The sequence below is a fragment of the Melopsittacus undulatus genome, chromosome 19, assembly GCF_012275295.1.
Source record: "Melopsittacus undulatus isolate bMelUnd1 chromosome 19, bMelUnd1.mat.Z, whole genome shotgun sequence".
Classification (NCBI taxonomy): domain Eukaryota; kingdom Metazoa; phylum Chordata; class Aves; order Psittaciformes; family Psittaculidae; genus Melopsittacus; species Melopsittacus undulatus.
In genome coordinates this window covers 4,099,441-4,122,747 of record NC_047545.1, presented here as the reverse complement: position 1 = coordinate 4,122,747, position 23,307 = coordinate 4,099,441, and the positions used below count along the sequence as shown (strand labels likewise).

General features: G+C 55.0%; 1 protein-coding gene across 2 annotated transcripts; it reads left to right on the top strand.

Annotated features, from left to right (window-relative positions):
* The first annotated feature begins 5,580 nt into the window (after positions 1-5,580).
* LINGO3 (leucine rich repeat and Ig domain containing 3) lies at positions 5,581-23,147 on the top strand. Of its 2 annotated transcripts, none has more exons than XM_031042330.2 (3): positions 5,581-5,626; positions 13,200-13,303; positions 21,278-23,147. In XM_031042330.2, exon 3 carries the CDS (start codon positions 21,312-21,314, stop codon positions 23,127-23,129), a length of 1,818 nt encoding a protein of 605 aa, XP_030898190.1. In that variant the 5' UTR covers positions 5,581-5,626; positions 13,200-13,303; positions 21,278-21,311; the 3' UTR covers positions 23,130-23,147. The 2 variants fall into 2 exon arrangements, with proteins under 2 accessions (XP_030898190.1, XP_012986242.1); XM_013130788.3 differs by lacking the exon at positions 5,581-5,626 and adding an exon at positions 6,091-6,206.
* Positions 23,148-23,307: the final 160 nt, after the last annotated feature.

Below are 23,307 nucleotides of genomic sequence, written 5' to 3'. Positions count from 1 at the left end.
ATTCAGTGCTGGCAGGTAATAATGTGTTTGTCAAAGTTAGCTATCCAAGTCTTCCTGGTTACTAAAGAATCCATCAGCTATCTTCCATCCCAAATTAGACCTTGTAGACCCACCCGTCTTATGAATCAGCTCTACCATCATTGCATATCAGCATAACTTGTCTTCTCTTTCAACATAGCAGCTCCCATCCCACTCAGAGGACACAGAGCAAAAGTAAGCAGCCAAAAAAAGCAAGACCCCATGTGCTGGACTCAGCAGAGCAGTAAAAGACAGGGCCTGGGGGAGTTTCTTCACTGAGTTCATATTGTGGACATGGTACATGTGAGGACAGGGAAGATGGAGAAAATCCCTGAGGATTAGCATGACCCTGACCCGTGAAAGGAACTGAAAAGGGCACATCCATCAGAGCAGAGCACAGCAGCGTGAGGAAAACCTTGGATGTCTCCAAGAACAACAGGGCCAGAGGGATGATTTGTCACCACTGGACACAGCAGAGCAGGACAGGGGTCGGGAGGGTACCAAGCTGAAGCCGGGTGCGGGTGATCTCCTGCAAGTGTTCACTCAGCGTGGAGATGAGGCCTCAGTGCCATGGGGTAGGGATGGCCTTGGCAGTGATGGGTAAATGGTTATAGAATCATAGAATGGTTTGTGTTTGAAATGACCTTAAGGTCACCCAGTTCCAACCCTGCCATGGGAAGGGATGCCTCACACCAGACCATGCTGCCCAAGGCTCTGTCCAACCTGGCTCCATCCACTGCCAGGGATGGAGCATTCACCAGTTCTCTGGGCACCCTGTGCCAGTGCCTCAGCACCCTCACAGTAAAGATCTTCTTCCTTACATCTAACCTGAGCTTCCCCTGTGTCAGTTTGAACCCATTATCACTACAGTCCCTGATGAAGAGACTTGATCATCTGAAAGGTCTTTTCTAACCCACTTGATTCTGTGATTCTATGACTTTTGTGGGGTTATTGCCACCACACTATGTGCTCCACTCATGCAATTCTGTTCAGATTGCCTGGGGACAAGATTGCTGCTCCTCCATCTCTGAATGAGAACCAGCAGCTCCCAGAGCTGTGAGCAGAAGCAGCCAGGGCTTGAGCTGAGGAATTAAGGAGAGGAGAACCTGGTCTATTGACATTAAGCATGAAGAAGCATATCAGGGGCATGGGACAGAGAAAGCACCAGGGATGCTTCCATCTCGCAGGTGCAAATGCCATGTTTGCCATCCGCAGTGCCTGGAATCCTGATCGCCTGCAAAGCAGCCCTAATGATGTTTGGAAATGAGCTCGGAGATGCCGGGAGGGATTCGATGCCACGCTGAGATCCAGGCAGGCATGGAGGGAGGGTGAGGGGCTGGGGGTGGGGAGCACGTTCCGCACGATGCAGCCGAGTGAAGGGAAACGTGGGCTGAATTTCACCAGGAGCAATTTCCTATGCAGGGAGCGGGGAGGAGGCAGCGAGCGGCCGCCCCCGGCGCTCTGCAGCGGGGAGCACTGGGATGCTGCTGGGCACAGCACTGGCATGAACCCCTGCACTTGCCCAGGGATGGAGAGGAGAGATCGGATCCCTTCCAGCTGCCACACAAAGAGAGGAGGTGAACCAGGACAAGGAATGGGAAGAGAATCGCTGCATGGGCAGCTGCCAAATCTGCTCCTTGAGCACGGGTGGCATTGGCCACCTCCAAGTGGACAGCACACACAGCTCCCTGCCAGTACAGAGCCTTTGGGAAGGGATGTTCACTCCATGACTTCCATGGGTGCCCAGGCCTTGGGGCACCCCTGAGGGCCCAGATGCTATAGAAACGTGTGGTTTGGGTTTGTTGGCAGAGCCGGGAAGCATTTGCTGTGTCCATGTCCAGCTCACTGCCAGCCCTCTCCCCATAGTCCAGCCACCACCTCCCCAAACACCCTGAGCTACAGGCAGCCCGAGGATGCACTGCTGCTTTAGGCACCTGCTCTCAGAGCTGAGCCCCACCATGAGCATCGTGTGGCAGTGGGAAAAGCAGAGTTCATCTGCCTCATCCTTCCTTGGGTAGGGAAATACATATGAGGGTTTGTGAAGGTGCAAAGCTCCTGCTGAAGCCAACTGGGGCTGGTGTTCAGTGGTGCTGCAAAGCTGAGCCCCAGATCTTCAGAAAGGAATTAGATGGAATTCTCCTTCTATAGGAGTTTGTCACCTTGGGCCGACTTCAGTGCCAGAAGAGACACCTTGACCCACACATGGTGGAAGGGCTCTCTTAGGGCTTGTTAAAGGCAGCTGGGAACAAAGGGGGGTGAGGAGCCCAGGTCCAGCTCCCACCTCCTCTGCTGTCTCTCGAAGCCCTGGCAGTCAGACAGGGAAAAAGGTTCCTCTCCTTCCTGCTCGGATGAAAAGCTTTTGCCGGATGGTGTTTCTGCTGGGGACAGCTCTGAACAGCAGGTATTTGGCCAAAGAAACTTTCATTGTAGTTACCAAATAGTTATTAAAAGTAACTAGGATTAGTCATCAGCTCAGGCTGTGTTTGCAGGGCAGGTACGTGTGTCCAGTGCTTTGTAGGTAAATACAGGCTGAGATGTCCTCCCTCAGGGGTTCATGCTCTGAAGCAGATCAAAGGTGCATGCACAGGAACATCAGGGTCAGGGCAGAGCGAGAGGGAAGAAACAGGCTTTGTAGGAGGAACATCACTGGCTCCATGCGGAGCTGCTTCCACTGGGGCTGTGACCCTGTCCTGTGCTCCCCAAACCCCAGCAGCAGGGGCAATGGGTCACGTCCCTCCATCTGTGTGCTGGAGTCATCCTCAAGGGACATGGGGAGACTACGTTTTGGGTTGCTGAGGGGGGACCTGGCCAGAGCAGGTCCATGGGAATGTGGGGTCCCAACCTGGCAAGTCCCTGGGAGAGGGTTGCTCCAGGCTGGGAAGCTGAGGATGGAGCAGGGCTCCTCCTGCCCTTCCAGCCTAAGGAGAGGCCAGTGTGGGGTGGTGTCCCGGGGCATTGCTACCATCAGCCAAGCAGTCACACTCCACTCAGATTTGGGTCTCTGCAAAGCCTCCAAACAGCGTCTCATGGGGAGAAAGGGGGAAAGGAATAATCCCCTCTGTGTGCCTCAGGATCCATCAGGTCCCCAGGGAAGAATGACCATGGCATGTCCCAGGCAAAGGCTCGGTTCCACACTGTCCCCAGTCCTTCTGGTTTGCCTGGCTCTGATGCAAGGGCATTTGGGAGTGAGAGGGGTCTAAGCTGCCCTCCAGCCCTGCCCTGGGGATGGTACTCACCAGGCAAGGACCCTGGCATCCCTGGGCACTCCCAGCATCAGTCCAGTGCTGGAAGGATGCTCGGGGAGCTCCCAGCCACCCGATTTCCACAGGGTCAAACACTGGCCCCTTCTGCATCCATCCTGTGGCTCATGAGCCATCCACTGGCTCCTTCTAGGAGTTAATCGAAGTTTCCATTAGCCAAAATAGATGGCCACTGAGAGCCTGTAGTCATCACATGGCTCCCACTGCTGCATCCTTAGGATGTCACCAGAGCTGGCAGTGCTGCATCGGAGCTGGCAGGGGACCAGCGTGTCCAGCACCACTGGGGCTGCCTGTCCCTGGGCAGGCAGGGAGAGACCCTTTCCCCTGGGCTCAGCAGGGGAGCTCCCACAGTTCTCAATGGGAGGGAAACTGGGGGCAAAAGGGAATTTACCTCCCTGTTTATTGGATATATGGTTTTCTCCCTTGGCACATTTCAGCCCCAAACTGGGATTTTGAGCGTGTGCCAGAGCAGCTGTGATTTTTTTATTTCTCTCTCGCTTATTTTTTTCTCTTTTTCATCATTTTGCTGAGTCTGTGTGAAAACGCCCCAGAAAGCACTAAAACTTGTCAAGATGCTTCCAGCTCGTGTGGAACAGCACCTCCAAAGGCAGAGACCCTCCCCAGAGCATTGCATGGGACAGCCCCAGCCATGGGACTGTCCCCATCTGTCCCCTGTCTCTTGGTATAAGGTCCTTTTTGATTAAATCCAATTTGAATTAACTGGAGAACCAGATCTAGTTCTGGTTCTAGATGGCCCCAGACGGCCTCATGGGCTCCTCTGACATCCAGCTCAGGAAAGCAGAGCATTAACCTCAGCCTCGTGCCTTTTCTCACCATCTTTGTCTTGTTCTTTCATTAAAGCCCAAAGTGATGCTGAAGAGGCATCAAAACTAATGGGAGGAGGTGACAGCCAAGTGCACCCGGAGAGGAAGAGCAGGGCTGAGCTAAAACCCACACCATGGGCTTCAGTCACAACCTGCCTTAACCTGCCCAAATCACTGCTCTGTGCCTTGGTTTCTCTCAGAGTAAAACAATGATGTGAAGGGGGCATGGTGAGACATAAATAACATGGTTTTCAGGTGAGGGGACAAGGATGAGGCAGCCCCATCCAACCTGGGCTCCCCTGCTGCATTGCTAGCACTCTACCCCCCCCCAATCAACTCTAACCCTGGCCAGCAGGCAGGAGAGCACCTTCCATCAGACCAAATCAGATCAGCACTTGGCTCCCAGCGACAGGAGCATGAGCCACATGAAGGAAGCAATTCCCCCTGTCCCTTGATTAATAACAAGGCAGATCTGCTGCGCCAGGGCCATGCTGCTTAATTGACTCTGGGTTTGAAACAGCAGCTTAATAACTAGGTTCAAATCAGCCAGAACCACCTTTCCATCCTGGGGAATTGCAAGGGAATGGGGATTGCTCTGGCATGCCCTCCCCCCACCGCAGCCTCTTTAACAGCCATCTCCAATAAACCAGTCGCATTTCTCATGCTCGGATTTGGGTTTTCATCTTTTCATTAAGCACTTAAATTGTTACTGGTTAAAACAGCCATGAAATTCCTTCACAGCCATGTAAATCTCCTGGATTTTAACTGCAGATCCAGAGGTGCAGCTGGGAAGAACTTTGCATAGGAAAGCCTGAGATGCTTGTGCCTGCAATGAAATTATAAATCCACATTCCAGAGCAAATGAGCAGTAGGAGGCAGCCAGAAATCACCATCAGCAGAAGCGCTGGGCTGCAGCAAGGGATGGAAGTTGCAAGTGCAACTGAAAAGACACCCAAGCTGGGAGAGCTGTTGGCATTTTTCCTGACAACATCCTGCACAAATGGAGTCAGTTCGGGCAAGAGCATCAAACAGGGGAGCCCATGGCACTAAATCAGCCTGGGATTCAGTGCTCTGCCCTGATTCTTAACCCTGATTCCTTCCCTCAGTTTCCCCATCTGTAAAATGGAGGATGTGCTGCCAACCCCTGCTTGAAAACCGCTGTCGGATGCAGAAGATGTAACTGAATCGCTCAGGTGATGCTCGTCGGCAACAGATCAAGAGCAGCCCGTGTCCCCTGAGCCCTGTGCCAGCCTGGACCAAGCAGTGATGAATAGAGAAGAGCAACATTTCTGCCCTGGAAGGATTTCAGCCCTAACAGGGGAGCTGAGCTCTCTCAGCCTCAAAACCTAATGAACCACATCATCTGTGTTTGTGGGAGGCTTCAGCAGGAGCAGAGAGGGGTAAGAAGAGAGAAGGAATGGCTGATGGCGAGCACAGCTAGTACATGGGATATGGGTGCTGGTGGGACTCGCTGTGCTGCTACCCTGTGAGCTTGGCAACTTCCCGGCCCTACTGCGGCTGCAGGTGAGCTTGGCACTGCTGTGGGGCACAACTGAGCCTGCTGTGGGGGGCACGAAAGTAGTGTTGGGGGCTGTGTGGGTGCTGTTTGTCCGAGTTCCTCTGCTGATGGGAGGACCTGGCCGTGCTGGCGATAACCACCTTTATGGGGTGTCCCCCCCCAAGGGCAGTGAGGTGGGCACCAGGGCCCTGTCCCAGGGTGTCAGGGGCTGGTGCGGGGCTGGGGGAGCCCAGGCAGGGTCGGGGAGGGTGAACCCTGTTTATGCCGGCAGGGGACGGTGCTGCTGCCGGGCAGCCGGGGCTGGGGGCCCCGCAAGGCTCCGGGGGGGGCCCTTCCCCCTGCGGCCACAGCGGGGTCGGGACCCCCGCTCCCATCCCCGTTCGGCGCCCGCAGCGGGGGCCGCGCATCAGCCCCGGTCCCGGTTCCCCGGCGCGCTCCGGGGCGGGGGGCGGCTCCACAAAGCACCGCCCCCGGGGCAGGGCCGGAGCCGGGCCGGGGTCCGTCCGGAGCTGCGGCCGCGCCGCCCCCGGGGCTGCGGCTCTGCCCGCACCGCCGCCGAGCCATGGGCAGCCCCGGAGCCAAGCGGTGAGTGCGGGGTCCCGGGGGAGGGATGGCACCGAGCAGGGTCCCCTCGTACCGGGCTGCACCGGGCCCGGAGGGACAGAGCCCGGCGGGGCGCACACGTGGGTGCGGGGTGCGCTGCTCGGGGCTGCAAGGCCCCTCCGCTCCCCGCAGCCCCCGGTGGTGCCCGGGAGCAGGGGCTCAACTCCGACCGGGGGTAACGGGCAGGGCTGTGGTCCCCCGAGCGGGGTTGGCAGCGGGGCTTTAAATGGCCTCAAGCGGGCGGAGAGCTGCCCGAGGGTCCAGCGCGGAGCTGCCCCGCTCCATCCTGTGCCGCTCGGCCCCGGCGCCCCAGGGGTCTGGTACCCGCAGTCAGGGCTGGGGCCGCTGCTCGCAGCCTTTCCCTGCAGACCCGAGTGAGCATCGGAGGTCTGAGCATCACCAGGCGCCAGGAAGGGGCTTCCCCCCATGTTGTGTTGCTCCTGTTTTGCCCCCAGTCCTGCAGGTTCTCGCTCCTTGCCACCCCAGGGCCCTGCCTGCCCCCTCCTCTCAGCATCCTTAATTTTAGGGCTACGTGGATTCTCCTGTCAAAAATCCCAGGGCTGGTTTAAATGCAAATGTTATCGGGGTTGTGTTTCTCGGGGAAATGGAGCAGGCAGCAATCGCAGCAGACGCGGCTCCTATTGCCACTGTTCTGGAAGAGCAGCCTGCCTCTTCCTACTCCAGATCCAGAGTACTTTTTGTGCCAGTTTCTTAATCCACTTGCAAAGAGGATTGAGCTAAAACCTGCCAAAAGGTGCTTTAATTCCCGCAGCGTTCATGCAAGGGAGCAACTGCAGAAGAGCAGCTGCTCTTTAAATCCGTGCCCAGCCTTAAACTGAGGTGAGGTTCTGGGGAAGGAGGCATGAGCAGACAGGAGGGTAGAGGGTACCAGAAGCAGGGAGAGCGCCTGCAGAATAGGTGGAGAGCGGATTGATGTGTGGCTCCACAGCTCATCCCTTCGGAGTAAAGAGTGTCCTGAGAAGCTCAGCTCTGAGGACAGAATAGGGCTGGGGACACTCAGGGGCCTGGAAAGGACCAGCCTGGGCCTTTCAAAGAGCTCCCACTTAACACTTGGTTTCATGGCTTGGTCGTGTGGGACAGGGTGATGCTGCCCGCTCTCATCCTGGGGATACACTGCCTAAGGACAGGAGCCAAGCTGCTTTACCCAGCTCCAGCCCCATTGCTGGGAAGACACCAGGAGAAAAGCCACATCCAGAGACAGAAAGTTCCTATAAACGATCTCTCTCAAACAAATCACAAGGAATTAAAACACCCTGGAAAGGCAGAGTTGCCCAGCAGCTCCCAGCAAGCCCAGCAGCTGCTCAATGCAATATATCCATGTCCATCTTTAAAGCTGGGGCCAGATTCTGTTATTAGCCTTAAAAATGCAGAAATGCAGGTTGTGAACCCCACGATATCCTCTGGTAAAGGGGAGGGGGGAACCTTAGGGCTTTGCACCTCAAAGCTCTGCCCTTCGCCACTGCTTTGTCATCCCTTATGCTGTAGGATGGAGATGGGATGAGGTCCTCACACCCGGAGGCATGGCAAGAGACGCGGTGCATGTCCTCTGAACAGGAGAATCATTCAGGATGTGTTGGGGAGTTGCCAGTTTGACAGCCTGGGATTGATCTGGTTTAATTTGAGCTAATGTCTGTATCATCAGCATCGCTGTGGCACTCATTACGGTGGAGGGGAGGGAGCAGAGTTGCTGCTGGAGGCCTGGCAGTGCCAGGTGAGTTATGGCCAGAGGAGCTGGGAACGCAGCTTCTGATCCCTCCCCACCATTTCTCATGGTTTGCAATAAACCCATTTCTCAGAGGTTGTAAAACCCCACTTGGGCATCTGCAGCCTTTCCCAAAGCCCTCGGGCCTCAGCTGAGCTAAGATTGAGGGGAAGATGCTCTCAAACATGGCAATGCCCAGTCTGCAAACCAGCACCCTGAGAGCAGGGAGCGTGTTCCCAACGGCTCAGGGAAGCAGCTTCATGAAAGAGTTGTGGCTTTTGGGCTTAAAAATCAGCAGATTTTGCTTTGATCTTGCCCTGTTGGGCGGAGGGAGCTGGAGGAGCAGAGAAGCAAGGACTGGGTTGTGTTTCACCCACCTTGGGCTGCCCATCCAAGCTGCCCCTTTGCATCGAAGTGGCTGAGCTTTTCCTTGGCCTTTTTCCTAGCGTTTTGAGCTCAGGAATGTCTGTTTTCATTAGCTGTGTTAATCCTGCATCACATCATAGCACATCCCTTGCTCCAAGGCCCAAACCTCATCACTGCGCTTTCCCTCCAAGCAGCAGCATGGGCCCGAATTAAACATTGAATTAGAAGCCTGATGGTATGGGCAGACAAGAGCACTGGGTGTTTAAAGGCTTTAAATTGATGCTGTTGGAATCGATTTCTTTCAACTCCTGGTTGTTGTCTTGCTGCTGTCTCACTCCCGAGCATCCCACGGGGGAGCGGGTGGCCCTTCAGTGGGACCCGAAGGTGCCATAGGGCAGGAGGAGCAGTCAGTGGCAGAGGAGCTGGGCTGCTCCAGCACATATGAGCCATGTCGCTGCTGTGTTCACATCCCTGGGACAGGCACGAGCTGTTGCTGTAGCCCTGGAGATAACATCAGGAATGTGAAGAACATGGATGGGAGCATTTTGTGTGGGCAGCCCGGGTGGGATGCGTTGCCAGCAGCATCTCCCCAAGTGCCAAATCCCACATCTCAGAGCTCAGGGCCCCCAGGGCCAAGCGAGGCCATACCTGAGCTTGTCCTCAGCCATCCTGAGTCACCAGGTGGCTGTAAAAAAGCCCAACATGCATCTCGTGCCTCAGTTTCCCTACCTGTAAGTGGATGTAGTCTGCAGGCTTGGCTTGGTAGGTTATGCACTCTCTCAGTCAGCCAAACTCCTGCTGTTAGTCTGTGTCTGAGCCATAAGACAACAATTGAATTGCCTGAGAAGGGTCCAGGCAGCATCCTGCAGCATCTCTCCTGTCCCCAGGCAGGGGCTGCAGCATGAGAGCAGAAGGTGCTGCCGATGGAGGTGCTGCTGGAGCCCAAAGGCCGTTTTGTGTGTCCTGGGAAAACACCAAAATGAATAGGGGAGGGCAGAAATGTTCAGAGCAGATTTGAGAGGAGATGAAGGAAAGCAATAAAACCCACAAGAGTGTTTGAAACGGATGCAGAGAGCCGCTCCGGCTCGCTGCCGTGGTAGGAAATTGGTTGTGCTTTGGGCATTATTGGTTGACTTTTGAAGTTTATGAGGGTGTACCTTGAAAAACAAAGCAAATGCTTCCATGAGGGTTGGCCTGGGGGATGCAGGACGAGGGATGCGGGAAAAAGGGGAGCTGGACCACAGCATCGCTCAGCGTTGGCAGTGTGGACTGGGCTGCCATTGGCAATGGCATGTGCTGGTTTGTCCTCCTTTTGATCCCTTTGCTTTAAGTCATGATGCTTTGAGGCTGTAGCTGGATCCCTATGCTGGCCTGGGGATGCCTTGGGTCAGGGGGGTGTTGGAGGTGGGGGCTAAAGCTGGGCAGGATGTGGGTCCATGGCTGGTGTGGGTGGTAGAGCAGGGAAATGGTACTTGTCCCAAGCAGTGAAGTCCCAAGCCCCAACACATGCCCTCCTTCCTGCATCATTTCTCTCAGCCCAGCTCTTTCCTTGCTTTCCTTCTTTCCTCCCCCTGAATTTTCCAGGCCACCGTGAGTTCCACTGCAGTTTGCAGCCCCATCCATCACAGGGGCTTGTATTTTAAAGCTGCATCCCAGCTCTTAACAGCTTGGGCCTGGAGCACTGGGGCTCCTTGTTCAGCTCCCTGTGTGCCAGCCAAAATAGCAGCGGCCACATACTGTAGTGGAGAGGAACAAGTGTCACTGAAAATTAAAATGACAGAATCCAGCATCAGGGTCTCCGAGGGTTTGTGCTTTATTAAGCAACAGTGAGTTCATGGGAAAGGACTTTCACCCAGAGCACCGGTTGTGTCTACAAGGAAAGAGAACCAGGGACTATATTTAGGTTCAGCCATGTGCTGGGGCAGGAGGGCCAGGCACCATGGGAAGTGAGCCCTGTCCCTGCAGAGCCTGGGGAGGATATGGGGGGGATGCAGAGACAAGGAGCTGGGAAAGGCTCAGCTCTGAGATGCTGCAGAGGTTCCAGCCATGGTGCTGCAGGGGAGGAGAGGTGGGGGGGTTCCCATCGCCAGTGCCATGGCCTGCTTGGGGTATTGCACACACCAACCCACCAACTGCATGTGGCCTGACTGGAGAAGTCCCTCTGAGGAGGATTCGTGCTGTCTGCAACCTGTTTGTATGCAGCATCCATCCTGCCACTGGGTTAGGAGAAAAAGGGGGGGCTGCGACCCCAAGTGTAAGCTGATGCTCACACCCATCAGTCCCTGCCCGATGCTGTGAGGTCCCTTGCGTGATTCTGCCTCCCTGAAATGTGGTTTAGTGATGATGAGGGTTATTTAATAGATCAATGTTTTATCTCTTTGCCTTAGGGTCTCCCTCTTCCCACCGCCCCCTCTTATTAAACATTCATTATTTCTCCCAGATACTGTTGCTAGAGGGAGGCAGAAGGAAATGAAGGATGATCTTAGAGAGGAGGATGGAAAATATTTAATATGAAAGGAAGAGAAGAAACGTTTGAAACAAATATTGCCCTTCTCACTGCCATGGGCACGTCTGAGCCCAAGTGCTGCCAACAGCCTTGAGGAGGTTGTGTGGGACCTGGGGCTGTGGAACCCATTACCATGGAGGTGGCAAAGCTCCTGCAGTCTTCAGAGCGTGGGGACGTTGTGGTTGGTACAATAACCAAAGTCAGCAGAGCATCAGTGTGCTGCCAATGGGGATGGACCATGGCTGGACTGAGTAGGACCCAGGTGGGCTTGGGTAGGTGTTTTCCATCTTCAAAAGGCCTCATGTACATGGTCCCTACAGTACTTCTTGAAGGTCAGTGACCATCAGGGGTTTGCAGAGCCACAGCACCAAGCAGCTCTGGTTGACCATCCCATCTGAACTCCATCAGCCAAGTCTCCATAGTGACTCTGGTTCATGAATACTCTAATACCTCACATTAGGCTGGTGGTTTTGTTTCCCTTTGTGGGGAGCACTGAGTTCTGTGCCCAGAGCCATACCCTGGCTCAGTGATGCAGCCAGAGGAGCAAACCATGAGGGTGGTTGATGCTTCTGGCCTCTTTTCCAGAGGGTCACCTGGTCTGACCTTCCCCATGTGCAGGACAGCTGGGTACCAACTCTTCAATATTGGCAGAATGAGCTATTTTGTATTTTTCCATTTAAATCTCTTTTGAAGGAAAGTCCATCTGGTTCTCTTTGTGCTGCCAGAGGAAAAAGGCTGCTCTTGGGTCAGCTTTTCAGGGCGTCTCCTCTCTGGAGACACAGATGGGGACCTTATGGCCAGGATCTCCATCTCTTCTCCTTTGTATCACAGCAATGCGGTGGGGTGGAGCAGGGCCCCTATAATTGAACACTAATTGGGGATGGAAAAGGAACAGGGCCCTGCAATTGCAAACAGAAGATGGAAGTGACATAAATGAGATCTAAATTGTGACCTTTTTCCATAAGCAGGGGTATTAACTAGGTGTGACAAATGAGGGGGGAATGATCCTGCCTTCATTAGTCCTTGTGCAGAAAGAAAGGAAGGAAAGGAAAGGAAAGGAAAGGAAAGGAAAGGAAAGGAAAGGAAAGGAAAGGAAAGGAAAGGAAAGGAAAGGAAAGGAAAGGAAAGGAAAGGAAAGGAAAGGAAAGGAAAGGAAAGGAAAGGAAAGGAAAGGAAAGGAAAGGAAAGGAAAGGAAAGGAAAGGAAAGGAAAGGAAAGGAAAGAAAGGAAAGGAAGGAAAGAAAGAAAGAAAAAGTCCTTGTACTGACACGGAGCTGGAGCCTTTGTTCTGCTTCCAGGGAAGTGCAGATGTGACATCCCTCCGTGCCTGATGCCCCAGCAGCATGTTGCTCCAGGAATTAGTTTGGAGGCTGGACCGCTTCAAGGTGGTCCATCATCACTTCAAGGGGCAGTTTCCCTTCTTGCCTTGAGGATCACTTTTTTGCATCAAGCACCATCCTTGTGGCAAAGGAATGTCCACCTTAAGGAATGTCCACCTTAAGGAATGTCCTGCTGGGGTTCAGCACAGCAGCCTTTCCCCTGCCTTGCTCAGCCCTGCACCAACCTCTGGCAACCCATGGAAATTCAGGTTGCTTGCTGTTGCAGTGGCAAATGGGGTCGTGATCTGATGGATCAGTCTCATCCATCACCGGACACGCTCCTGTCACGGCTGCCAGGTTGTTTTCCCATGGATTTCCCCTGAGGTTCTCCCTGGGTCCTGGCTGTTGCTGGCCTGTGAGTTATGGTTCACATCAGGACATGGGCAGAGTCATCAGTGTGGGGATCATTTGATGCTGGGCTGTAACCTATTGATGCTGGGGTCCAGCCCAGTGACTTCCCACTTTCCGAAGACTGGAGAAACAGGTCTCTCCTTTGTCATTTACTTTTGCAGAAAGATGCTGTTTGAGGGCATGTCACTAAGAGGATTTCACTGATGATTTCAGCCTGTGACACCCCCTCCACAAGAATGTGTCATTTTTATTGTTCATGTTTCAATAGCTAAAGGTCAAGCGCAAGCCTGGCCGGCTGGAAGTCTGATGGTAATTACACTAATGAGCACAAGTCTCCGGCTTACTGCTCCCTGCTACACTCTCCCAGATGCCAGGCAGTGCCACACTGGCAGCCCAGACCCTGCACACTTGGGTTGTTGTTGAGGGGCTCCTGGGGTCCCAATCTCTTGTTGTATAATTTATATATATAGCCAGGCAAGCTGCAATGGTCTGGTTGCACGTCAGGCTGGAGCAACACTGAGGATGCTTCTCTTCTCTGGGATGTGCCTGTGTGCCATGTCCTTGGGCTTTGGGGGTGTTTATTTGGAATGTCAGTGCTGGACACTGTGGAGAGGTGATTTACAGTTGTCTCCTTGTGCTGTTTTGTCCAGAGGAGCTGAGCCTGGCTGTGCTGGATGCTTTGCTACTTAAACATTCCTGGGTTTGGATACCACAGCAGACCCAGATGTCGGTGCAGCCCTGGACCTGCAGAACGGTGAGTGCTCCCTAGGCTTGAGTAGGGTGAGGCAGGGTCAGCAGCATCACTGCCCTTGCACCCTGTGGGGTTTGTACACTTGGATGCTTGAAACCCAGCTCATTTTTAACTCATGGCCATCCCTGTTTGGTGGCATTAGCTCCCTCCTTGTGCCCACCTTCCTTTTGTAGCGTGGTACCATCAAGCCAGAGGTTTATCCCATGTAACAGCTGAGAAACCTCCTGCCTGTTGCCATGATCCCAAAATGAGCAAGAAGTAACTGAAGCAGGGCCATAATACGAGGCTCAGGGGCGTTAAGCTCTGGTACTCGCTCAGAGGTTGCTGGCAGACAGCAGTGGGGACCCAGCCTTGGATGCACACGCAGCATCCATTTGAAGAGCAGTGGATCATGGTTTGGGCATGGGAGTCCAGCTCCATCCTGGGAGAGGGGCTCTGGAAACCTTGCCCCTGCTCTGCTGTCAGGATGCCAGTCAGGGAGTTAGATCCAATCCTGCCATCCCTTTACCCTCCCACCAGAGACTTTTGACTTTTCAGAGCCTCTTTGAGGCTGCATATGGGAAAGGAGATGCTCTCCTGGATCCACAGCCACAGCTGATGCCCTGAAGCCATAGATGTGGGCACTGATGCCCGTCTGTCTCACTCCAAATGTCACTGTTTGCTGCCATGTCCAGCCTGGAGGAGATGGGGGGGTTGCAGCTGAACCCCCCTCCCCGGGACTTGGCTGGCCCTTTCCAAATGTGAGCAGTGAGGCTGAGAGGGAGCTGTTCTGCACAGGGTTTGGGCAGGGCTTGGATGAGCCCCTGTTCCCCTGCCCTCAAGGGCTGCTCTCACTCCCACCTGCAGGCCAAGGTACAGGTTTGCAGTGTCAAACGTTATTCCACCCTGTAATGGCTTTTTGCTTTCTTTGCTCACCGCTCCCATGATCTTAATTGGGCTGACAATGAAATTCCCAATGCAGCAGCTGTAGGCAGGTCTTAAAAATGCATCCAGCCCAGGACTGATGCTGAGCAGAGCTGAAAGGAGAAGTGAAGGCTGTGGCTCCCCTTGTGGGATTCCTGCTCCAAGCAGGGTTTCCAGCAGTTCAGAGCCTCCACATTTGCACCTTGCACCCTCCTGCATGTGCAGAGGTTTGCTCACAGAGCTACCAGCTTGTTTTCCCTCTGCAGAGCCAGGCAGACGTGTCGGAACCGGGTGGTTTTCCACCCATGGCTGCCTCTCAGTGCAGACCTGAGGTAAGGGATTAAGAGCAGACTTTGCCATCCGCGGTCCAGCGCTGGCAGCCACAGGCATCGATCAGGGTGTGATTTATGTGCCAGCCCCTGAGGAGCTCAGGCCAGCATCACCGAGATGCTGAGCTTAATGAACAACCTAATGTGTGAGGGCTGGACCAGGGGGACAAATGAGGTCATTTTGGGGTAGAGCCTGCAGGAAGCATCTGACTCTTGGGCTGCAGCATGGGGGGAGCTCAGCCAGGCCAGGGCCAGGGGGCTGCTGCCCGTGTGCCAACCCAAGCCCTCGTCTCATGGCCCCAAGCAGTGTCATCATTCAGCTTTCTGAAAGGTGGCTAATTACAGCGTATGCCTTTCTGTTAGGATTATTAATCATCCTGCTCCTGCACTTCATGTATCACAGAGCTGCCTGTGTTAGAGGAGCGTTCCATGCTCCTTAGGAGCCTTTCTAGGGCTTTGCACCTTTGGTTTCTGTAGGACAGGAGTGCTCCCAGCATGGGGGTGAGGGTGCTCTGCCCGGGGCTGTCCTGCTTGGGCAGACTCCAACAAGCTCCCTCTGTCCCCTTCCCTGTGGCTCCAGCCCGGGCACAGTTGGCTTCAGTGCTTTCCCATGCCAAGGTTTTGCTCCCAGGCTGTGTTAAGTGATGAGCTCGTAAATCGGGAGGCAGGAGGGGGAAGCAGCTGCAGGAGAAGGAGCAAATTCCCCTCTCTCATTTAATGATCTTTATTTGTGTCTCCGTAGGGGAAGGAGCCCTTGCCAGGAGCAGAGCCCTGTTTTCCAAGATGCTCTGCTCGTAGCCAGGATACGTGCGTGCCTGACGGTCACGTCTGTGCTGGCTGGGGCTGTTGTGGGCTCATGTTTGTAAATCCCTCAGCAACGTCGTGGGGTGGGCTTTAAACCAGACAGATGCCAGGAGGACACTTCCCAGGGGCTCAGGTTCCCTGGCCCTGCTCCCACTGCACAAACCTGAGTACAGGCAAACCTTGGGCCCTGGGTTGGTTCAGATGGGGAGATTTGGTTCTGATTTGGTTCAGATGGGGAGATTTGGTTCTGATTTGGTTCAGATGGGGAGATTTGGTTCTGATTTGGTTCAGATGGGAGCTTTGGTTCCGATTTGGTTCAGATGGGAGCTTTGGTTCTGATTTGGTTCAGATAGGAGCTTTGCAAAGCCCAGTGCCCCTGGGCTGTCTCCTGCTCTTTGGTGGGAAAGGAGGAAGGTGGTTTTATAGGGGTAGTGTCCTAGACCCAGGCTGCCTCTGAGCTCATTGTTGGGTGTTCTCTTAGCTGGGTGGGTGTTAATGGACCAGGATACCAAGGGGGCTGTGGGCAGAAGCTGGTCCTGGTGACAGCCAGTGATGGCAAAACAGCAGGGGAAGTGCTGAGGACGTGGGCTGTCAAGCTTGTATTTCCCTTCCAGACCCTCCTCGCCCTGCCTATGATGTTAATGGGCTTCTGCAGATGGAAAGTTCTCACTGTGAACTTTCCCATTTGCTGGGAAACCTCAACAAAATAACCCCCAGTGCCCATGTGGGGACCAGTGCCGCTGCCTAGAGCCAGGTTCAACTCAAATGTTTCCGACGGATGCTCACTGGCAACAGAGTGGGTTTGGGTGCAGCTGAAGACAGGGAGTTAAGCTCAGCCTTAGCTCCCGTGTGGTCCAGCAGATGCCAAAGTTGCTGAGATCCAGGTCAGGTTTGCTCTCAGACAACAGTTCCCGGTAGCAGTCGAGATTCAGGTCTGGCTGGTGGTTCAGTCCAACTGCCTGGGTGGAAGTAAGAGCAGAGCACCCACTTGTCCTGCTCCCCCTTCCCTGGTTTTAGGGGAGTTATTCACCTTGGTAGAGAAATAAAGATGCTCATGGAATGTTAAATACCTTCCCAAAGCCCCTGTTGCTGATGAGTGGCTTCTGCACCTCGCTCCCTAGTACATGCAGTGACCTTTTAGAAATGTTGAATGTTGTGGTCGTATCTAAATGTCTTCTCTCCTGGGAGCATCTTGTGGAGATAGAGATTCAGACATGATGTCTATCAAGAAGAAAAGCAGATTGCGGCCAATCTGTGGCTGCCTGCGCAGTGTTGCCTGGGCCATGTGCTCAAGAATCATAAGGTTGTCTCTAAAAATAAGCAGTGGCTTCTTTTGAGTTGTCTCCTTGGCATCTGAGCTCATTAGGGAATCCTCGTTTCTGGGTTTTCACAGTGTTTGTGAGGGCTGGGAATTTCCACAGGGAAGGAAAGTGGTCGCGGCTGTCGAAGACTCAGGATGGGGTGGGAAGACGGCTCCATGAAGACGTCAGTCATGGCTTTTCCTGGGTAGAAAGGGTAAATCCTCCCTCTGCTGAGAGCTCACACAGACTTCCTGCTCCAGCATGGTCTGGGCTGGCCCTGAGACCTGGGGCTGTTGAGCAGGGGCTGATGCGTGAGATGCAGTCATGCAGCTGATGATGCCCCAGGGAGTTCTCCAGGTGTGAGCACCCCACATTCCGGAGCCTGCCAGGTGTCCTCCTGCCCCCATGGGTGTCCCATCACCAACCCAGCTGCTTGGTTCTCCCCTGTGCTCCTCCAGCCCCAGCCCGGCTTTGCAGGGCAATGAACTGACCCAAACCAATGTGCTCTGAGTGCACCAAGAGCAGCAGAGCTGGGGGAATTTGTTCCCCAGAAAGACTCCGATGGGATTAGGAATAACTCTCTGCTAGAGATAATTCTCCATTGATTTTCTCCCTGCTCAGCCCCAGCTCTCTCCTTCTCTCCCCGTTTCAGCTGGATTATTCTCATGCTTGGCTTGCTAATTGCCTGATCTCTAGAGCCTCCTTGGAATGAGGCAGACACATCACTGGCATCCTCTGACCCTCTGAGTGTTCTGCCTTTTTGTTTATGCCTCAGCTCTGCTTTAATCCTCTCCACTCCCCATCAGAAGATGGGTTATGTCTTCCAAGAGGGAAAAACATGCTGGTGTAACTCCTGGACCCAGGGAAGGTACTAGGGATGCCCCTTCCCCTCCTTCCTGTCACCCCTATCCTCTCCATGCACCCTGGTCTTCTCCAGGGCTTTCCCAAGCTTAGTGTGGCCACAGACTTGCTGGGTTTGCAGACTCAAGGCAATGGATTAAACAAAGGTGCAGGAACCACAGGGTTATTTTTGGCACAAGGAACCTCAGAGATGCAGCACAGGTCAGCATTGGGATGTTCAGGGTGCATTCAGGGTGCCCATCCTCCACTATAAACCCATTCCAAGAGGTTATTTGAGTCCCAGAAGAGCCACTTGATGCAACCGTATTCCCATTCCTGGTAATGAAGTCGAGCCCAAGACCAAGGAGCACACGGAGCTTGTGCTGATGGTGAGTCCAAAACCTTCCCCTGAGCCATCCTGGTGAGCTGTACATGTCCATGGAGACAAGACCCTTAATGACATGATTTAGTGGTGGCCTTGGCAGTGCTGGGGTAAAGGTGGCTGCCTCTGCCAAGCCGCTGGCACTGAGCCTCATGCAGGCAGTGGCTGGGACACTTGGCTGCCAGGGCAGCGCTGAGCAGTGAATGGGCATCACTCGAGGTGTTTCCAGCAGCATTTGGCTGCTGTTGGTGTTTGTGGGAGCCCTCTCCTATCCCGTGCCAAGTTTGGGATGTGCTGGCACTGCCACCTCCCTGTGATCTGTGCCTCGGGGCACTGATAACATCCCTCCATCAGTATTGTGAGAACGAGCCTTTCCAATAGGGATGGGGGTCCCAAGATCACTGCACCATTTGCAGAGGAGGGACGTGGGCTTGGCCTCCAGCAGCAGCAGTGGGTTCTTGAAGGAGGTCTCAGCAGGACCATTTTGCATCCTGCAAGTCAGGAAGAATGAAAGAAGACGTTGCTATGACTGAAGTATTTGTACTTGCACAATGTCAAAGGAGGGGAACCTGGAAATGTCAAGCTTGGCTTATTTTCTGGTCTTTATTCAGAAAAAGGGAGAAAATGGCAGTTGAGGAGCAATTGTTCTTGGAGGAGGTGACAGTGCCAAGTGTGTGCACCAAAGCAGGAGCCATTTGAATGGGATGGAAGAAACCTTGCTCCTTCCTTCTCTCTACAACGTGGTGGTGCAATGGAGCAAAACCTCACCTGCAGAGGCTGAGCATCCGAGAGCCGGGTGACTGAAGAGCACCGGTTCCTCCATGCTCTGACCCTGCCTGCTGGGAAGCATCGTGCTGGGACAAACTGGGCTCCATGGCCTCACATCCTGCTGGGAAGGGAGGGGAGGAAGGGGTCAGAGGGGCTCCCCCCCTTACAATGCCACAGCCCCTTGGGTTTTCCCAGCTCCATCCCCAGCCCTTCATGCAGTAAATCTGTTATTTTTACAGCTGAATTAAGTGCAAGGAGAGCCTCAATCTGAGCCTTCAGCTCAAGGTTTAATTGGCCTCACTCCCCAAGGACCAAGCTGCACTATCAGGGTAATGAGCTATTAATACACAGCTCTGAGTTCTGCTCTGCCTGCGGTGGATGGGGATCGTATCCCCATGGTTCAGGGGACAGGCGGTCTCTGCCACTGGGGTGGCTTCTATGGGATATCCTGGAGCTGGCAGAGACTCACGTGGTCAGAGCTTGGTTCATGAGAGCTCCTATCTGCCTGGGTTTGCTGGGATAAGGCTCACACGATGCCTATTACTCCCTCAATGGGCTTTGCTGAGGGTGTCAGGGCTGTGCCCAGCTCTATCGGAGCACCCATGGGGCAGCTGGGGTGGCCGACGCTCTGCTCCAGCTGTGGGGCAGGAAGGAGAGCCCAGGGTTAAGGCTCCCACTCCCCAACTGCTGGGTAAAACAATGCCAGTGGGTTCAGACCTTTGCTTAGGGGATCAGGTGGCCGCAGTAGTAACCAAAAGTGGAGTAGGGTTACCCCAGGCTCATTCATAATGAACAGAGCACAGAGCTGGCATGCTCCGGGCTGCCTCGGCACGTGAAGGGGACAAGATGCAGCCAAGCATGGGAGACCCTTATCCCATCAGCGGTGCCTGGGCACGTTTGTTCAGTGTAGAGACACTAAATAAGAAGTGTAATGAGACGTTGGGAGAGGTTTTTCCTTGTGAGTTTGCAGGTCGTGCCTGGCTGCATCCTTCCCATGCAGCCCTATGGCAGAGCAGGATTGGAGGCTTCTGAGCCAGGGGAAACCAAGCAAAGCCTCCCTTGAGCCAGCTCAGGCTCCCCAAGCCACCAGCCAGGCAGAGCCCATTGCAGAATGGCTCTTGGCATGGCTGTGAGCAGCCTCCTTGAAGGCAGAGGCTGCTGAGCAGCTCCAGAGCAAGGAGCTCTGGTGCTCAGGTGGCATTTGAAGACCCCCAGTTGCTGGACACAGGGGTTTGGGTGCAAGGGGTGAAGCCTGAGCAGTGCTGGAGAGAGGGTTGTGTGGCTAATGAGGAGGGAAGAAGGACGTGGGATGTGTGGCAGGAGCAGCAATGGGGTCTCTGGTCCCACAGTGCTGTTCCACAGCAAGGAAGGACGATGCTGCATCCACCCAGCCATAAAACCTCTCCCTATGGGAGCAATGATAACACCTCCTTCTTTGTTTGGTTTATTGGAAGAGAAAGGGGAATGTGTCTTGCCCCACCACCCCCATGGCCCTGGGTGCTCCCTCCTCCATGGTGTCTTAGCAAAGGGACAAGGATGGGGGATTCAGGTGGAAGTGGTGCCTTATCCTCTTTTCCTGCTGTGAGGTTGCCCCAGCAGTTCCCACCATGTCTCCTGGTGTCGAGCAGCACCTCCTCCTTTATCCCTCCATCACCCCCTAAAACAAGCAACAGCCACCTTATCAGAAGCTTTTGGGCAGTGAGGACCATCACCTCTGCAGGGGCTGCCTCTGTACCCCCCAGATTGCCTTTGTTGGGCTGAGAAACAGCCCGCAGCACCCCAGCCAAGCAGCTCTGCCACTTAATTAGGTTAATGACAGTGCTTCCTTATGGAAAGGCAGCTGAGGAGTTTGCAGGCCCTGAGAGGTGTTTCCAGGCAGCCTGGAAGATCTGGGGCACAAGAAACAGGGAAAGGGAAGCAGAGAAAAAGGGAAAGCAGCAGTGAAGTGCTAATCCCTGGAAGGAGGGCAGCCAGGCTGCACACAGGGGCAGTGCTAATCCCTCATCTGGGAAGATTGTGCCCATGGATGCTTTAATCTCCACTCCAAAAGAGCGATGCTGAGGACAGGGACAGGACAAGTCCCTTTGTTAGTGCTGAGTATCCCCTTGTCCTGCAGGACCTCGCTGAGCCCAGGGCCTGGGAAGGATCTGTGCCACTGGATGAGACCTGGACAGGGAGCAGAGGGGATGTAGCATCCCACCTGTGTCATGAGTTTGCAGGGCCTCTGGCTGCGTCCCTTTGCTCCTAAACTGCCCTGGGGGGTCTGTGTCCCCCGTTATCCTGGGCACTCATGGTCCCCATGCCTGTGTGTGCACTGTCAGTGATGCCCAGCAGGCGTGAGCCAGGCAGGAAGCAGAGGCTGGGCTGCGAGCCTGCTTCGATGTCTCCTCTTGCAGGTGTCTCCCCCTGCCTCAGTTTCCCTGCTCTCCTAATAGGCAATGAGGCTTGTTTAGCCCAGCTTTGCACAGGGCACAATCACTGGGTCACAATTCAGATGCTTCTTGCTGGGGGCTGGGACTTCATCATTACCCCGGGACATGGTTTGGGGAGAGTTCTCCAGTCTCAGCCCACACGGGTGATCTGGAGCTGGGCAGGACTTGGTTGGCTTCCCCTCAGCTCACTGCTGACTCCGCATCTCTCTCCCTTCCAGGCACATGGGAGAATGGTTGTGAGCCCATAAGACCATGATCCACACAATGAGATGTTGGCTCCTGGTCCTGGTCCTCCACCTGGTCCCGCTGAGCCCGCGGCGGGCAGCCGCCTGCCCTGCCCGCTGCGAGTGTGCCCCACAGATCAAGTCAGTGGTGTGTCACCGCAAGCGGCTCACCTCCATCCCCGAGGGCATCCCCACAGAGACCAAGATCCTGGAGCTCAACAAGAACCGCATCCGCTGCCTCAACCCGGGGGACCTCTCCCCATACCCGCTGCTGGAGGAGCTGGATTTCAGTGAGAACATCATCTCCAATGTGGAGCCAGGAGCCTTCAGCAACCTGTTCAACCTGCAGACCCTGCGGCTGCGGGGGAACCAGCTCAAGCTCATCCCCCCGGGGGTCTTCACCAAACTGACCAACCTCACCCTCCTGGACATCAGTGAGAACAAACTGGTCATCCTGCTGGACTACATGTTCCAGGACCTGCGGAACCTGAAGAGCCTGGAGGTGGGTGACAACGATCTGGTGTACATCTCCCAAAGAGCCTTCTCAGGGCTGCTTGGCCTGGAGCAGTTGACCATTGAGAAGTGCAACCTGACCTCCATCTCTGCCGAGTCACTCTCCTACCTCCAGAACCTGGAGGTGCTGCGGCTCCGGCACCTCAGCATCTCTGCGCTGGAGGACCAGAACTTCAAGAAGCTCTACAACCTCCTGCAGCTGGAGATCGACAACTGGCCGCTGCTGGAAGACATCTCCCCCACCAGCTTTCAGGGCCTGAACCTCACCTTTCTCTCCATCACCTACACCAACATCACAGCCGTGCCCGCCGCTGCCTTGAGGAACCTGGTGTACCTCCGGTACCTGAACCTGTCCTACAACCCCATTAGCACTGTGCTGAAGGGCTCCTTTAAAGACCTCATCCGGCTCCAGGAGCTCCACATCGTGGGTGCTCTGCTGGTGTCTGTGGAACCGCAGGCTTTCTCCGGCCTGAGGCAGATCCGGCTGCTCAACCTCTCCAGCAACTTTCTGTCCACGCTGGAGGAGAGCACCTTCCACTCCGTCAACACGCTGGAGACGCTGCGGGTGGACAGGAACCCCCTGGCCTGCGACTGCCGCCTGCTCTGGATCCTGCAGCGCCGGAAGACGCTCAACTTCGACGGGCAGCAGCCCATGTGCTCCTCACCACCCGAGATCCAGGGCAATGCCCTGCGGGACTTCCCGGACTCCGTGCTCTTTGAGTACTTCACCTGCCAGAAGCCCAAGATAAAGGATCGGAAGCTGCAGCACGTGACGGCGCGGGAAGGACAGTCTGTGTCCTTCCTCTGCCGCGCGGATGGGGAGCCGGACCCCTCCATTGCATGGGTGTCCCCCCAGCACCGCATGATCACCACCCGCAGCACGGGGCGGGTGACCGTGCTGCCTGGGGGCACCCTGGAGATCCGCTTTGCCCAGATGCAGGACAGTGGCACCTACATCTGCATCGCCAGCAACGCCGGTGGCAACGACACCTACTTTGCCACCCTGACGGTCAAGGGGCGCCTGAATGATGGTTCCCACTATGCCAACCGGACTTTGTACCCCCACGAGTTCAATGACACCTCTCACAATGACACGCAGGTCTTCTTGAAGTTTACGTTGGACCTCAAGACCATCCTGGTGTCCACGGCCATGGGCTGCATCACCTTCCTTGGCGTGGTGCTCTTCTGCTTCCTCCTGCTCTTTGTCTGGAGCCGGGGCCGCGGGCAGCACAAGAACAACTTCTCTGTGGAGTACTCCTTCCGCAAGGTGGACGGTCCCACCACCACCACTGGCCAAGGAGGAGCCAGGAAGTTCAACATGAAGATGATCTGAGCCTCTCCTGGGAGAGAGCTGTTGTCTGCTGCCTGGCCATGGGCACAGCCGCAGGAGGATGGAGCTGGGCTATGTGGGAGTGATGCCCCAGGGCTGGCGATGGGACCGTGGTCAGAACCGCATGGACCCTGGGGTTGGAGAGCGATGACCCCAGCCCCATGGGGAAGCCGAGGGGCAC